The 14,875-nt window shown below is 38.5% G+C and overlaps 1 protein-coding gene across 4 annotated transcripts in view; it reads right to left on the bottom strand.

Annotated features, from left to right (window-relative positions):
- LOC106965126 (septin-9-like) overlaps positions 1–14,875 on the bottom strand; it is an 84,385-nt gene that overhangs the window by 50,033 nt on the left and 19,477 nt on the right. For 3 of the 4 annotated variants that reach the window (XM_015061039.1, XM_015061035.1, XM_015061038.1), the window contains exon 2: positions 58–735. In XM_015061039.1, coding sequence (XP_014916525.1) covers positions 58–735 — 678 coding nt within the window. Of the gene's footprint in view, positions 1–57; positions 736–8,490; positions 8,702–14,875 lie in introns of those variants that run through there. The other variant, XM_015061037.1, reaches the window with a different exon arrangement.

Genomic DNA, 14,875 nt, shown 5'->3' with positions numbered 1-14,875 from the left:
AGAGAATATAACTAAAGCAAGCATGTGTTGCACTGAGACACAACTACGCAGACTTACTGTCAGGGTTAGGAGACTTGCGTCCAGCGTGGCTGGGAGAGGAGCAGCGGAAGGTGGTGACGATGGTGTTGTGGTGCGGGTTGGGGTGGTGAGGGTGATGAACAGCTGGGTGGTGGCCATTGTTCTCTGGGGGAGCTTTCGTGATGTTGATTTCAGGTTTACGCACATCACCAAGACTCAGCGACTCAAACTTGCGAGCATGGTTCTGCTCCGGAGCTCGGATGATACCGTTGTTGTTGTTGCCCTCGCTGCGGCGGATCACCGGGGAATCGGTGAGGGTCTTGGCAAATGTGACCTCCCTCCTGTGGCCCATCTCTGGGGTCCTGGAGTGTCCCAAGACTTCGGGGCGCTTCAGCGCGCTGTTGCTCAGAAAGCGCGAGGAGGCAGGGCTGGTGATGTTGTCCACCTGCTTGCTGGGGGAGGAGATGTCAATGGAGAGCTCAGAACGGCGTGAAACGGGTTCAGGGGTCCTGGAGCCACCGCCGCCCATGATGGACCGCGGTTGGGAGTAGTTGAGGTTGTTGTTGTTGGTTGCAGGGGCGGCACTGCCAAGGTCACGGTAGTAGATACTGGTGGGAGACATGGCGTTACGGAGAGGGGAATTGGTGGCTCGGCGAGAGCCGGGCGAAGAATGGGACGGAGTGTCAACATCCTCAACCTCGAAGGACCTCTTCAGGGCTGCATGGGGAGGACAAAGAAAAAACTGTATAGCAATCGGGATGTGTCTTCCTTTTTTTTAACATGATCAAATATGCCTGTGACACCTTGTTCAGCATTCAACTCTCCAGCTCTCAGTCACTGGATTGAACTCACTTTTATTTTGTGTGTACAGTGTCTTAAGATGCCATTTGTTTTTAACTGACACTATATAAATAAACTGAACTGAACTTAAATTGGAACTGAACTATTTTTTATCATTTCATTTTCCCTTTTTAAGTGAAATTCCTGTTCCTGTTCCTTCCTTAGTGGCATTTTACAGTGTAGTCAGACAGTCATTATTAAGCTGTCTGTTAAGTTATAATCAGTAACTCTTCCTTTAGCTGCATTTGACAGACACGGTATGATAGCAGTGAGTTTAAAAGTAAATAAAGAGCTGGGAGGCTATCAGCCTGGAAGGAATTCAAGGCTAGCCAGGTGTGACTGTCAAAGAAAGCATACCCTGAAATTAGAGTACAAGATGTTCATATAAGTTTTTTTTTGTTTTTTGTTTTGTTTATAAAGCTAAAATGTCACCATGAAATCTACAGCAGAGACTTGTTACTGTGAATATGAAGGCTCACACCTCTACAATTAGACAGAGACAGACACTTCTTTGGGTGATGTGGAAGGAAGAAACATTTGCTCCCTTAAAAAAAATGCAATTCTAGACTAAAGAGTCACAAAGAGAACATAAACAAAGACCAGGGCTTCTGCGGTTTTTTGCACATATGAGTCCAACATGGAGAACAGAGGACATGTTTTGCTTAAATCAAATATAGCTTTCCGGGAAAAATAATCTCATAGCAAATGTAAAGCATGGCGGTGAGGATGCCATGGTTTGGGGATGCTTTGCTGCAGCAGGACCAACGTAGAATCTACCATAATTTTTATTGTTCATCAGAGGGGGGGTTCTAGGAAAATGTAGGACAATCTCAAGAATTGGAATGTGCAAAATGACATTGATGCAAAATTTCTAATGTTATCCTCCAAAGAGTGGATGAAAATTATGAAATAGAAAGCCCTGGGCTTAGTCAAGACCTTGGTGCATTTCCTTTGAGAAGCTGAGGTGACTTGAAACAGACTGCACATACAAAAAAAAAAGAGAAAAAGAACAATGCCAGAACTAAATAAAATATATATATTAGGCATCAAAATTTTAACATTTCTTCATCAAGAACTGAGTGGCTTCCCATTTTTTTCCACTTGATACCATTTTTCCCATTAGATTTTAGTCAAAATGTCAAAGAATTAATACTTGAGATTTGAAGCTGGAAAGAAACAATGAGCAGAAATAATTAAATCATGCTCTGATTTCATTTCACCCATAAACACATCCAGGCTTTCGTTACATTTTACAGTTTATTCTATGCATTGTTGTGACATGACTTGGTTGCTACATGTGTGGCGCAATATAATATTTACTTCCGCACTTTTACATGGAACAGCTTAAAGTGTTTCCCTCCATGTTGTAATGGAGACCGTCATCCAAATGTCATCCACCTCCAGTCGTAGGAACAAAGAATTTCCATGACTCCCTGTTTCTACTTTTATGCATCTTCCCTGCTCTTGGTTTATGCGAGGAAATAGCTGCACTGTCCAAGACGCAAACACGGAGGGATGGAATTACCCCCTGGGAAGATTTCATCGGGCTGAAAGTCAGCTTGAATCTGACTTCCATTGAAAAGCAGAGGAGCGCAGCCAGTGGCCAAGAGCTGGCATCGTAATTATACACAAGTTAGACCACTCACACACACATACACACACGCATCCCCCCAACCCCCCACACACACACACACCCTAAGAAAGTTTCCTTCAGTTCAAAACACAGTGCTGATTATCTGATCTGTTTCTGGCCTGCGGTGCGCCTGCAACACATGTGCTCATGTTTACTTGTAGAGTTGCGTTCAAAATCCTTGTGAAAACTATGTATGTATAACGAGAACATGTTTATTTTTAAACATTTCTACACCCGCAGGGGAGGGAGGTTTTCCCCAGCCTCTCAGTTTTAAACCAAAATGTCTTTGTTGGTTAAGAACTAGACACAATAACATTTCAGCTGTCTCCCCGCAAATTAATAAGGGAAACTAATCTGATTTTCAGATATGAGACAGTTTTTCCTTTAGTTTTTTTTTTTTATATATATATAATTTACAGTCTACTGCAAGCAATAAAATAATCTAGCTCTCTTTAGACCAGAATGCAAACAGCTGCATGAAAAGCAGTCAACAAAAAAAACAAACACAAATAGTAACAAGTATATATATATATTTTTTTTTACAAATATAACTTTATTACATGCACTAATTTGACAATATATTAAAGAGAGAGGAGGTTGACCCTGTTGTCTCAGTTAACTCTAAATTGTTGCAGGTTTGGATCTCAGCAGGAGACTCTGCATGGAGTTTATATGCACTTGTTAAGTCTCTGTGGGTTTTCTCAGAGTTCTCCAATTACCTCCCGTGCTCCAAAAACTGATCTGCTGACTTTAAATTTCCCTTAGTTGTGAGGATGTGGATACATTTTTTCATTTGTAATGCAAGGTTTACCCCACGTTTTGCCCACTGAACACATGAACAATGTCCTGGTCTCAGGATCGATCAATAATCAAGTGAGATAAGAAAGGCAAAACAGCAAATTTAATTGCTTTTATTCAGTTACACAAATTAATAGTTTCAGAAAAAAATAAATAAGAATAATTCCAGAGGAGTTAGAGATTCCTTTAAAACAACAAAAACAAAAATCTAACTTGAAAGCAGGAAAAAGCTACAAAAAGAGACCAGTTGAAAATAAAACAAAAATATTTTCTGCCAGTGTGAAATTTAGGATTAGAAATTTGAAGATGAACAAGCCCAAAAGGACTTTTAATGCAAGTCCTTGAAAATAAGAAACACACTTTCACAAAGACTAATATTTCTGTTTCATCCTGTGTTTGAAGCTCAAAAGATTGAAATGAAGTAAAGAGCAGAGAAGAAATGAGGGCAGCTATTTTTTTTTTTTTGTTTTACAAGGAAGCAGTTAAATTTTTTAATTTCTTCTAGAAAGCAAGTCATTTTGCATCCAGATTTTACGATAAACCCTATTGTGTTTCTATCTCTAATAGCCATTATAGCCATTTTTACCTGCAGGACTGTTATGTATAAAGAATGAGATTAATATCTGCTCCGTTTGAGTTAAGCAAAATCTAAATCATTTTAATCATTTTCTGTTTTGAATGAGTTTAGACTGTATGTGACTTGCTTTCTTTGTTTGATTATACTTTTGTTCTTTGGTTTCTGTAATTTATACTCATGTTTGAAATAAACTGGAATTGAAAAAGAAGAATGTTTCTGATTAAGGAATGCCACAAAAAGAGACTTTCACCATATTAAGCATGCAGCAGCGGCTAATATTCACGCAGCAGCGGCTAATACTCACGCAGCGCTGCAATTGAACTGAATGCCAAGCAGGTTTTGAAGTCTATTTTTTTTTTTAAATATGTCTTCATTTCACTGCTTTTGCACTCTTACTTTTTTGAAAAGGTCACAACATGAAATGAGAAAGTGAAACATGTCCTTTTACAGTGGTTTTACTAGCATTGCAGGTAAAACCACTAAAGCATTACTTGTAGGGCGCTGAGTGGCTCAGTTGTTACTGCACTGTGTTCAACCCTCAATCTGGTTGTTCTGGGTTCGATTCCTGGTCTCCTCCCCATCTCTCTGCACCATATTTCCTATAAATTGAGTGTTCAATGAAGGCCGCAAGTTCCAGGAACATATTTTAGAAAAAAAAGAAGTCATTCATGAATGCAGCAACACTCATTTTGTCACGCTTTAGTTTTTTTATTAAATTGAGGGGAATCTGTTCCTTGTCCAAGAACTTTATAATCCTACCATTTCATTTTTATGAAAATGTTGCCAGTTAAGCCTAATAATAAATGTGCAGCTTGTATTTAAGCCCACTCTGCCACTGGACTGTGTCCGTCTAACTCGTTGCTTTCCATTTTGTTACATGATTGCTATGGGGGAATCCAAGGTTGTGGCTACGTTTAGCTCTCACCAGACAATATGCTTTTCTGCCAAACTTGGTCAGAAAATTATATAAGATGGCTAAGACACTGTAACACATGCATTAGGCAAAACTTGTGCAATCTGTGGCCAGACTGAGGTTAGCAAAAATGTGCTTTTCCTTAGTTGACCAAAAATTAAATATATAAACTGGGACTATGTCCTGTTAGAATAATGCAGCATTTCTAATGCAAATATCTAAAGCGATGGCAGAGCAATGTTTGAAAAGTAAATAAAAATAATAATAATATTCATACTAATACATACAAATTGTATTAAAAATGTTTAATATCTCATTGATTTTAAATAAAACATGGAAACAATAATTATTCCTACTGCTGTTAAAGGACATTGCATATTGGATATAATGTATAACATATTAAAGTTATGATAAAGTTGTCTTTTCCATTTTAATATTTTTTTATACTAATATCATCAACCTTCAGTGGAAATGAAAATCTGTCTCTACAGCTAAATCTTACATGACAGAAATAGACAATTTTAATGTGTATTGTTCCTTTTTTTAAATAAATTATGATATAGACTTTTAGACATTTCAAATAAACACCTATTAAATTTTGTAATTTATCAGCAAAAACACAACATTATAATGTTTCATAATGTAAAACAGAGTATAATTTAACTAATATTATACAGTTTCTAGCCTGAGGTTAGACGCTTGACAGCCAGTGAGTTCCTGTCATTTCATAAACAATACCATATCATAACAACTATACAAATAGTTTGTGTCTCTGCATTGTTGAGACATCAAGATTTTAGTCTGGACCGCGTGAGTCAAGTGCTGAGTATGCATTTAAAACAGGAAGCGATTAGGAAACCAATGATTTTTACAAGAAATTTACAAAATAGGGAAGAAAAGCAATGAATGTCTAAGTGAGAAGCCCCAGATATATCATTAGTTGGAGAAACCATGGGGTCAAACCACTAATAAAACATGTGAACAACTTACACTATGTGACAGCGCTATTAAACAATTTAACAAAATAACCCTCAGAAAGCCAATTCAGTAGATTATTTAATAAAGAATGTGCATAACAAGCAGCCAATTCAATTTTCTTAAATGGCCGGGTATACTTCACTGCCTAAATCCTTGAGAAAATTTGGTTTTGTAGCCACATGCAATAAGTCAACTGATTAGGACAGTAACTCTGTGTCAGACACCGGTTATATAAAACCGTTTCATGCATAGTGGGGCTTTAGACGCTGTCAGTCCTCACAGAGTAGAAAAATCTGTGGTCACGCACAGAAAAACACAACCGACCCCTCGCCACTGACAGGACAAGGCCAAACAGTAAGGGATGAAGTTTCAAGCTATGGTATTTTTCTGGGTATGAAAAGCCTTAATGGTGCACTGTCAAAAACACCTCCCTCCACTGACGGTGATGGGTGTGAGTGCTGCCCAGGAGCAGCGCAGTAAACCTCACTCTGTCAGGTGTACTGCATGATTCCCCACAGCTCTGGGCAATATGGAAGAGTAATAGACATGGGTGTTTAGTGAAGTAAAAAAAAACAACAACACACAAACAAGAAGCTTGATCAGAATATGCCCAACATCTGAGGAACCTGACAACTAAAAGAAAAACACACATGCTCTCATGCTAACTTATTCAGGCAGATGTGTTTATTTACTGGGTTGCAGCTTTTCATGCAGCAGCAGCTGGTAGGAGGTTCTTAAAGAGACAGGCTATGATGATATTTTGATATCAGAAGAACTGAAATTAACATACATGCTATAAAATGACACAATGTGCCTTTAAAATACATTAAACCATCCCCACTTTAAGTTTCAGGAAATCTTCAGTCTCTCATTAACATCCAGACATCAAATAAACTTCATTAGTTCCCATAGATGAAACATTTTCCCAACTACTTTTCTGCAACATCATCATCTTATATGGTGAATATATATTGTAATCTAATTAGGGTTACACCGATTTATCGGTGCCGATTTCCTTAATTTGGGGAGATTGATGATCGGCCGATTTTTACATGTGAAGCTGGTCAGCCTCTGCAAAAGTCTAAAAGTCAACCACTGTGCTTTTCTTTCCTCCCGTGAGAGAGGTTTGACTGACAAACCGGCTGACCAGGTCATGTCTGCACATTTACAATATTCACCCCACTGTTACCAATTCAGCAACTTTCTTGATATATTGAGTAACATTTCAGTCCAACAAATGGTATCGCCTAAAATCGGAATCTGTAAGTTAGGCTTTGTAAAAGATTGGTAATCGGCGATCGGCCAGAAATCTGCAATCAGTGCACCCCTAAATCTAATCATAAAATGTATCATGTTATTCTAAAAATAATTTTTGTGTTTGTATATTATTGTGTTAGTGCTATTGTAAGAGGGTGAACTTTTTTGTTATAGTTTGATAAATATGTGTATTCTAGAAACACGATGAATATATAATTAGAGTTCATTTACACATTATATTGTGATAAAGCTATGTTTTTCTTTTGCCTGAGTAGCATCTCTGCTCATATCACTTGGAAAAAGTGGAAGTGATAGAGCATCACACATTTGCAACAGGAAGAATGCAGAGAACCAGACAGAGTAAAAGGACAAAGAGCTACAGCAGGTTACCTCGAGTTAGTAAATTATTACTGCATACAGTGTTTTATCTGAACTAAACAAATCAGATCCTAAGTCACGTCATCAAACACTGAATGTAACAGACACTGCTTAGCTTCAACTAAATGGAAATTAGGTTACCTTCTAAAAATTATACAGCTCCGAAAAAAAATTGAGACCACGTAAAACGATCAGTTTCTCTGATTTTGCTTATTATAGGCAAATGTTTGAGTAAAATGGACATTGTTCTTTTATTCCAAGCAACAATTTGGTTTTTATTTGCAGAAAATGAGAAATGGTTAAATTAATGAAAAAGATGCAGCGCTTTCAGACCTGAAATAATGCAAAAAAAAAAGTTTATATTCATTTAGAAACACCAATTCTAACGTTTTAAAGGAGCACATAGGTTGGTCCATTGCTGAAAAATGTACACGTATTACTTCTCTGTCAATTCATGTCGACGCTCCGCTTCGTCATGTCATATTTTGTTTTGTGACAATACGTGTAGGAGTTGAAGAGGCACAAATACTTTTGCAAGGCACTGAACCAGAGCTCTTCTCATCGTTGAGCCCTAACCAGCTTTGTGAGTATGGTCGGCGTCACCAGGCCGTGACGTCAAACGCAGCAGGCCGGGCAGCAGCTGGAGGTACTGACAGCAGCAGAAACAGGAAAGGAAGGCTGAGAGAAGGAAGGATGACAGAATACAAGAGGAAAATAGGACAAAGGGAACAGATGCACCAGACAAACAAAGCAGGGAAAAGAGTGGGACAAATGTCTTATGTGCTACATGCAGGTGTTTTAACGCGCTGAAGTGAAGGCAATGCTGTGTCTGTTTCTGTTATTGACGTTACTCTCTAGGATAATCAACAACAGATGACAGGCTGATTTGGCGAGCGTTTACCCACCGCCCTATTTTTGACAGGCTAACAACCACTCTTGTAAAAACACAAGTAAGCCACCATACAGACTTGAACCCAGCGAGTTCAAGTCTGTATGGTGGAAAGACTGTGGACAGTATCTGACAGATGCTGGCGCTCACTATAAAACGGCCAGGATAAACACTGGGACTGAGAAAAATAGAGAAAATAAATGACAAACCTTCAAAATCCGAAATAATTCCCTCCAAGTGCGGGTTTACTCCAGCATCAGACATGTTTTTTTTTTTTTTTTTCCCTGGCTTAAACTTTCACAAAAATCGTTTTTTCCCCTTGAAGTGGTTCCCTCTTGATTCTGTAGAAACTCAAAAATAGACCCGATACAAAACACGACTTAGCCCACAGCTCTCAGTGAAGGGAGCAGCGTTCCCACTAAGTTTGCTCTGTTGCTGCACAAGCGCGTCAGAGTGAGGGGAAAAGGCGAGCCTCCTCCCTTGTCCTCCTCCCTGTAGCAACACACACACACACACACACACAAGCACACACTCCCCTCCTCTAGTGTCCCATGTATGAGTGTGTTCCCTGCCCCCCCGTGCACACACAGGCGTTCATGCAGACAGACGCCCTGATAACCTGAGACTCTTTTCAACTTAACAGGCTTTCAGTTCTGATTTCTTTGTCAAGCTTTCAGACAGTGAAAGAGCAACTGAAATGAATTATGATCAGAAAAGATACCAGGCTACATGTGTTGATTTTCAGCCGACCGTCGTAGAGAATCGAGCTAAACTGATGGAGGAAGAGAATAACTTCCGTCGAACAGTCAGAGGTGCATTTCCCTTTTCAGCAGCTGCACAAGTCGAATAAAAACAAAGGGGCAGTAAAGACTGCAAGCAAAGCAATCAGAATCAACTCAAAGAAGCAAAGCATCGTGGGGAATTTTTTGTTATTAAACCCTGTGGACCCCGAAGCATTTTCACCTATGACCGATATTTTACCTGCAGCGTGCAAATCAGATAGAGAGTGCAAGGAAGGTCAGATAGAGGGAAAAGTTCATCATCACACGTTTGAGTCAGAAAATAACCATGATAAAACCAATAACCATGATGTCCTCTTCTTCACCAAACGCCTTCATGTGTTTTTTTTTTTTTTTTTTACCAAACCTGAAACCTACAGTCTTCTCACATCTCAGAAGAAGTGTGAACAAACATAACACTGATATAAACACTGATAGTCTTACTATTCCTACAAATTAGCCACACTGAGCAATGCTCCACTCTCTGCAATCTAGCATCTCTGGTGCTGGATTGCTTATAATCTTGCTGAATGATGAAAACAGCAAAACAAATAAATAAACTGGCTGTGGCATTTTGCTTTTAGAGAGTGAACTGCACTCATCAGGTACTTCATTAGGTAAACCTGGCTAAATATTTGTTGATATAAGCAGTGGCTCAGTCAATCACATGACAGCAGCTCAAAGCATTTAGGTGGAAGTGACGAAGGCGACTTGATGACGATGAAACCGAACATCCCTAAAAAGAAAGAACGGTGCCAGACGGGTCAGTCTGAGTATTTCAGGAACTGCTGACAGTGTCTCATGAAGTCAATCTGTGGACAGGTTAATGGATTCTTCCATTAACCTGTCCTCTGTGATTCAATTTAAAAAATAAATAAATGGGGAGGGGGGAGATTCTGAGTTTGTCGTGGACATCAGACGATGTAACCCAAAACTGCAGCACGTTTTCGGCAGAGATGAAAAGAAGCTTGTGCTTGATGTGCCGCCATGGTTTCATGGCTCTTCCTTGAAACTGTTCCTGCAGGTTCAGTGATAGATTCTTGAAGTCAAAAATGAAAGACTGTTAAAACTGTGATGATAGAATAATTAGAGTTAGGAGATATTAAAAGTTCTCAACAAATCCCGATTTAACACATTGCTATGTTCTTTATCCACACATCTTATGAAGTAGGGATACAATCAATGAATAGCTTTCCTGTTTGCCATCAGAAGATTTGTGAAGAAAACATATTGATGCTGAGTTACATTTCAATGGTAAAAGTCTTCGAAAAGTGTTTGAAATAAGCCTAAGCCATGTATGTGTGTGTGTGTGTGTGTGTGTGTGTGTGTGTGTGTGTGTGTGTGTGTGTGTGTGCACCACAAAGGAACTGATATTTTCCTTTCTACACACTCAACAGACATTTGTAACACAATGGATGTCATGACCCAGAACACATCCAGTTTTTCAGTGTCAACGGCGTCAGCTAAAAGGCCCTAAACAGGGTCTGGAAAATTCACTGAGAATCCCACCTGAATGAAAAGCTGCGTTCTTAGGGGCATAAACAGAATAGTAAGCACCTCGGAGGCCCCTGACCCCAACACCTCAGAGGTCACTGAGAATACAGAATAATGCTGTGTGTTTCTGAGCCAGTCTGCTCCCCTAATGCAGCTTCTCTGAAGGTGTGTCTGGACAAAGAACAGCGCGTGGCACACGGAGCGTGCGGGTTCATTAAACCCAGCAAAAATGACTTCACCGAGGCAAATTCTTGACCCCTGGCAGACGCTGACGAAGTGTAGATGAATTTAAACACAGGAGAGCTACCAAAACACTTTGTAAAGTGTAAACAATTTTGGAAACAATGACACCACAGGAGACAGATTTAGTTGCTCATTGACTGATCTGCCTCCCTGTGGGATTTAACAAAGCAATTTGCACCTTTACATAGCCGAGTATCGGACCGAACCTGGGATGTTAAACCAACAACCACAAAACGTCCACACTTCCCTCTGGCACGTCATGTTGTTGCGCACCATTATTTTTAATAACTTTTAACTTCTTCATTCTCTTGGCAGGTTATTCCAGCCAAGAGCTTTACTGATTGTCTATGGTCCCAGCTGCACTACAACAAAGTTATTAATTAATGGATGTCTTTCACTCTGTTTCCTCAGAAGGCTAATATCATCACATTTTACAGCCAGATTACTGAAAGCTCTTGAAAGTATGTGAGCTTAGTAAATTACAATCACCCTTTCCAAAACAGACAAAAAAAAAAAACAAATTTCTCACAGAGAGAGCCTTAGGTTGGTTCTTTTATTGTAAAGAAAAAAAATTCTCTGACTTGCAAAAATGAAAAGTAAAGTACAAAATATGGAGCTAAAATAATCTTGTCAGTATAATAATGGTTTAATGTTCCTGACCAGCAACAGCTTCAACAATATGCTACATTAGGAATAATGTAAACCCCTAAGCACAGGGCCTCTCAAGACTCTCTTTTGCTGCAAGAGCAATGCTGAAATAAAATTGTGCAAAATGGCAGTGAATCCTCTAGAAGAGGATAAAACTGAAAGACATGACGTTGTATCATTTATTACTTTAGCTTTGGGACATCGTAAATAATCCATTTCAGACGTAAACTGCAGAGAACCATAAATCTTTGCTTGTGTGGTCTAAGTGTGCATCTCCTCCAACCAGAACACAGAGGACTCTTGTGCTCCTTATTTGTACATTTGAACATATTTTCTTATATATTTTTCATGTTTCTTCTTCTTTGAGTCTAAGTTCAGCTCTTTCTGTGTTAATTAATCTTCTCTCTCAGTTTCCTAGCTTTTCCCCAGATGCACCACATTTCTTCTGATTAGTTCATCTTGTTCTTTTGTCACTATCCACCCTCATCTCATGTATTTAAACTCTTGATTTGTATTGTATTCGGTGCTGGATTCTTCCACTTCAGGCCTGTTTCTTATTTCACGCTCCCCGTCCTTGTTACCCAATCCAAAGACCTTTACGTATTTTACGGTTTTTGAATCCATCCTTTTCTCCTGCCAAAGAAATAAGTCTAATGTCAGAACATCGAGTTCTTACACATACGATATTGATTTTAAAAATATATAAATTTTTAAAAGCATTTATGAAATGTATGTTGTCAGAAGGTGCAAATACAGCAAGATAGTCTGTGCCTCTTGAACCTTCAGCCAAACGAAGCAGACAGATGTTCTGATGGAGATTCATTTATCTTAAAATAGAGTTGTTACTCTCTTTTATTCAACTGGGATCGCATAAAGAGTAAAGACTCAAGAAAATATGCAGCTTTCATAAAATAAAATAAAAAGATTTTATGTGTTTCTTTGGAAATGAATTTGATTTAAATCAAATTAAACTCTGGTGTTGGATTGATGTGAATGTGGCTGATTGAATGCAACTAAATCTGAATTAGACCAGTATTATGTCAGGTGCACAGAGATGATTCGATGTTGTCATTTGATTTTAAATAAACTGATCTGAGCTCAACTGAGCCAAAACAAAAATCTGATGAACCACTAAGCACCGAAATGATCTGAGCAGTTGTTTCTGTCTGGCCAGCAGGTGTCACTGTCAAATTTCTAAGCTTTGCAAAACAAAAACTATGCAACAGATTTGTAGTTATTTTCAAATTAGAAGTTGCTTTAGTCACCCATTATATAGTGCATTGCAGGTTAGATTAATTGACCCCTCTTATTTTCATAATGTGTAATCTTTACATATATGACGGACATGCAGATTGAATCCAAATAATTTAATTTTGGTGGGTTTTTGCTGCACACTTTATACTTAAATGAACAGAACTGTTATGCCTGTGATGCCTACCATATGTTGTGCTTTGTGTTTGATTATATATGCGTATAAGAATGCATCAGAGGGGAGCGCTTTTATTTTCAAAAGGCAGTGCAACTTTCTGTAAAACATATGCTTCCATACCACAAGTCTCTGTTGTAGTGAGCTAAAACAGCCTCTGAGGCGTTTGTTCCTGTTTGTGTGTGTGTGCACGCATTTACTCTGTGAGTAACTGTACTTTAATGTGAGCCTGTACACATGTGTGGTTTCTTAACTGTGACTGGAAACGGGCGTGTTTGTGTGTCTGTTCCCTTGAAATAGCCCAGTAAACACAGAGGTCTTTGGATTCATTTAAAGTTTTTTTTTTTTACCCAGAAACATTCAGAAACAAAGTGTTTTCAAAGTTTTTTTTGTTTTTTTTTTACCTCCAATCTACAGCAGCTCTTTCATGAAATTACTATTAAAATATTTCTGCTCAAGATTCCTATAAAAACAGGTATTGTGTAAACGCACTGGAGTATATCAGAATGAGTAACTCTCTGGGATCAATGGGAAAAAAGTAAAGAAACAGAATTTTTATTTTTATTTTTTCACTTTGTTTGCATTTTTAACGTTTCACCCATAAAATGGACTCTTTTGTTGCATTTTAGTGCTACTTTTAATAACGGCAACATATCTTATTCTGAAAAAACAGAAAACATAAGTTAGTGCTTAATGCGATTCTGACAGTATTTAAGAGGTTCTTGCAATAATATATTGCATTCAGTCTATATTTTATTCATAATTTAAGCAAAATACAACAAAGTGGCTCAGTTTACATCCCAACATTACCTCTGTTCCCAACTAGTGGCTACCATTAAAATTTTATTTGACATATTCAACCAAGAGGTTAAGATTGAAAAGGCAGTTACATGTAACACTCAGCTAAATGTAAGTGTATCCTAAAAGATTTATTTAAACAGATATCAGTGAAATCCATTTGGACCAACAATGCTACATGACGGCTGACGTTTGACTTTGATCCAAACCATTATTTCCATTAGCATTATTACGAGCAAATACTGACTATTGGAAATTTAACACTTAAAACCAGTTGTGACAGGAGCGTCAGTGTCCATGAAGGCTTCAACAGTTCTTTAATAAATTGTATTTTAATGTTAATTCCAATAAAAAAAAGACACATTATTTTGCTTTTGTAGCTCTTGCAGATCCAAATATTCCTTTCAGATTGCTTGTACAAGACTGCAAAAACTGGCTTTGAAATGCAATCATCAATGAAGCAATAACTTCTGATAACTATTTTTCTTTTAATTTTACCTTAAAAGTCAAAATTATTACAGAATTACAGGCACTTCCATACCAAACAAGTCTAAGACCTATCCAAGGACTTTACAAGCACCTGACTGTCTTATAAAATGCTAAGAAAAACTTTGTCTCTTATTCCTTTGTTCCTTTTTATGTAAAACTGACCATAAGAGCACATTTATGAGCCGTTTCTGCTTCCTCTGGACTGATCTTTGTTTCCAACATCACCTGTCAGTAGCTCTCCCTGGCAGGATGCCTGTAGGTGGAGCTTCCCCTGTCAGCTTCCGTCACTCGCTGCACTGGCTGTTTTACCGGTTCCCTATCATGACTGAATAATGATCAGAGGAACAATGTGAAGAGAGATATGAGGAGGGCAGTAGGAGGAGAACTACAGGGCGTTTACTCATTGAGGATATCCTGTACACTTCATTTATGGAACATGGAGAGCTGAGTGATTTCCTTAATTTCCTCTGACTTCAGGTTCATGTGTGTTTATCAGTGTGGGTGGGGTTAGGAGGGCGAACGCTTTAAGGTGTGAGGACCTGAGGCCCAGGGCGGCTACGGCGCATCAGATCTAACAGAAATGATCTCTGTGAAGTTGTATTTGGTTTTATTTTCACTTTGGGTTTTAGTCTTTCCCCCATTATGTGTTTCTGTTCAATTTACTTCCACTTTTTTCTAATCTATATTGATCTGAAAAGTCATTTTCAGTTAGCAGAA

This window comes from Poecilia latipinna, unplaced genomic scaffold (assembly GCF_001443285.1).
Source record: "Poecilia latipinna isolate Pla-1442-1.1 unplaced genomic scaffold, P_latipinna-1.0 Scaffold1770, whole genome shotgun sequence".
In the NCBI taxonomy this organism is placed as follows: Eukaryota; Metazoa; Chordata; class Actinopteri; order Cyprinodontiformes; family Poeciliidae; genus Poecilia; species Poecilia latipinna.
This window is presented reverse-complemented; position numbering and strand designations above follow the sequence as displayed.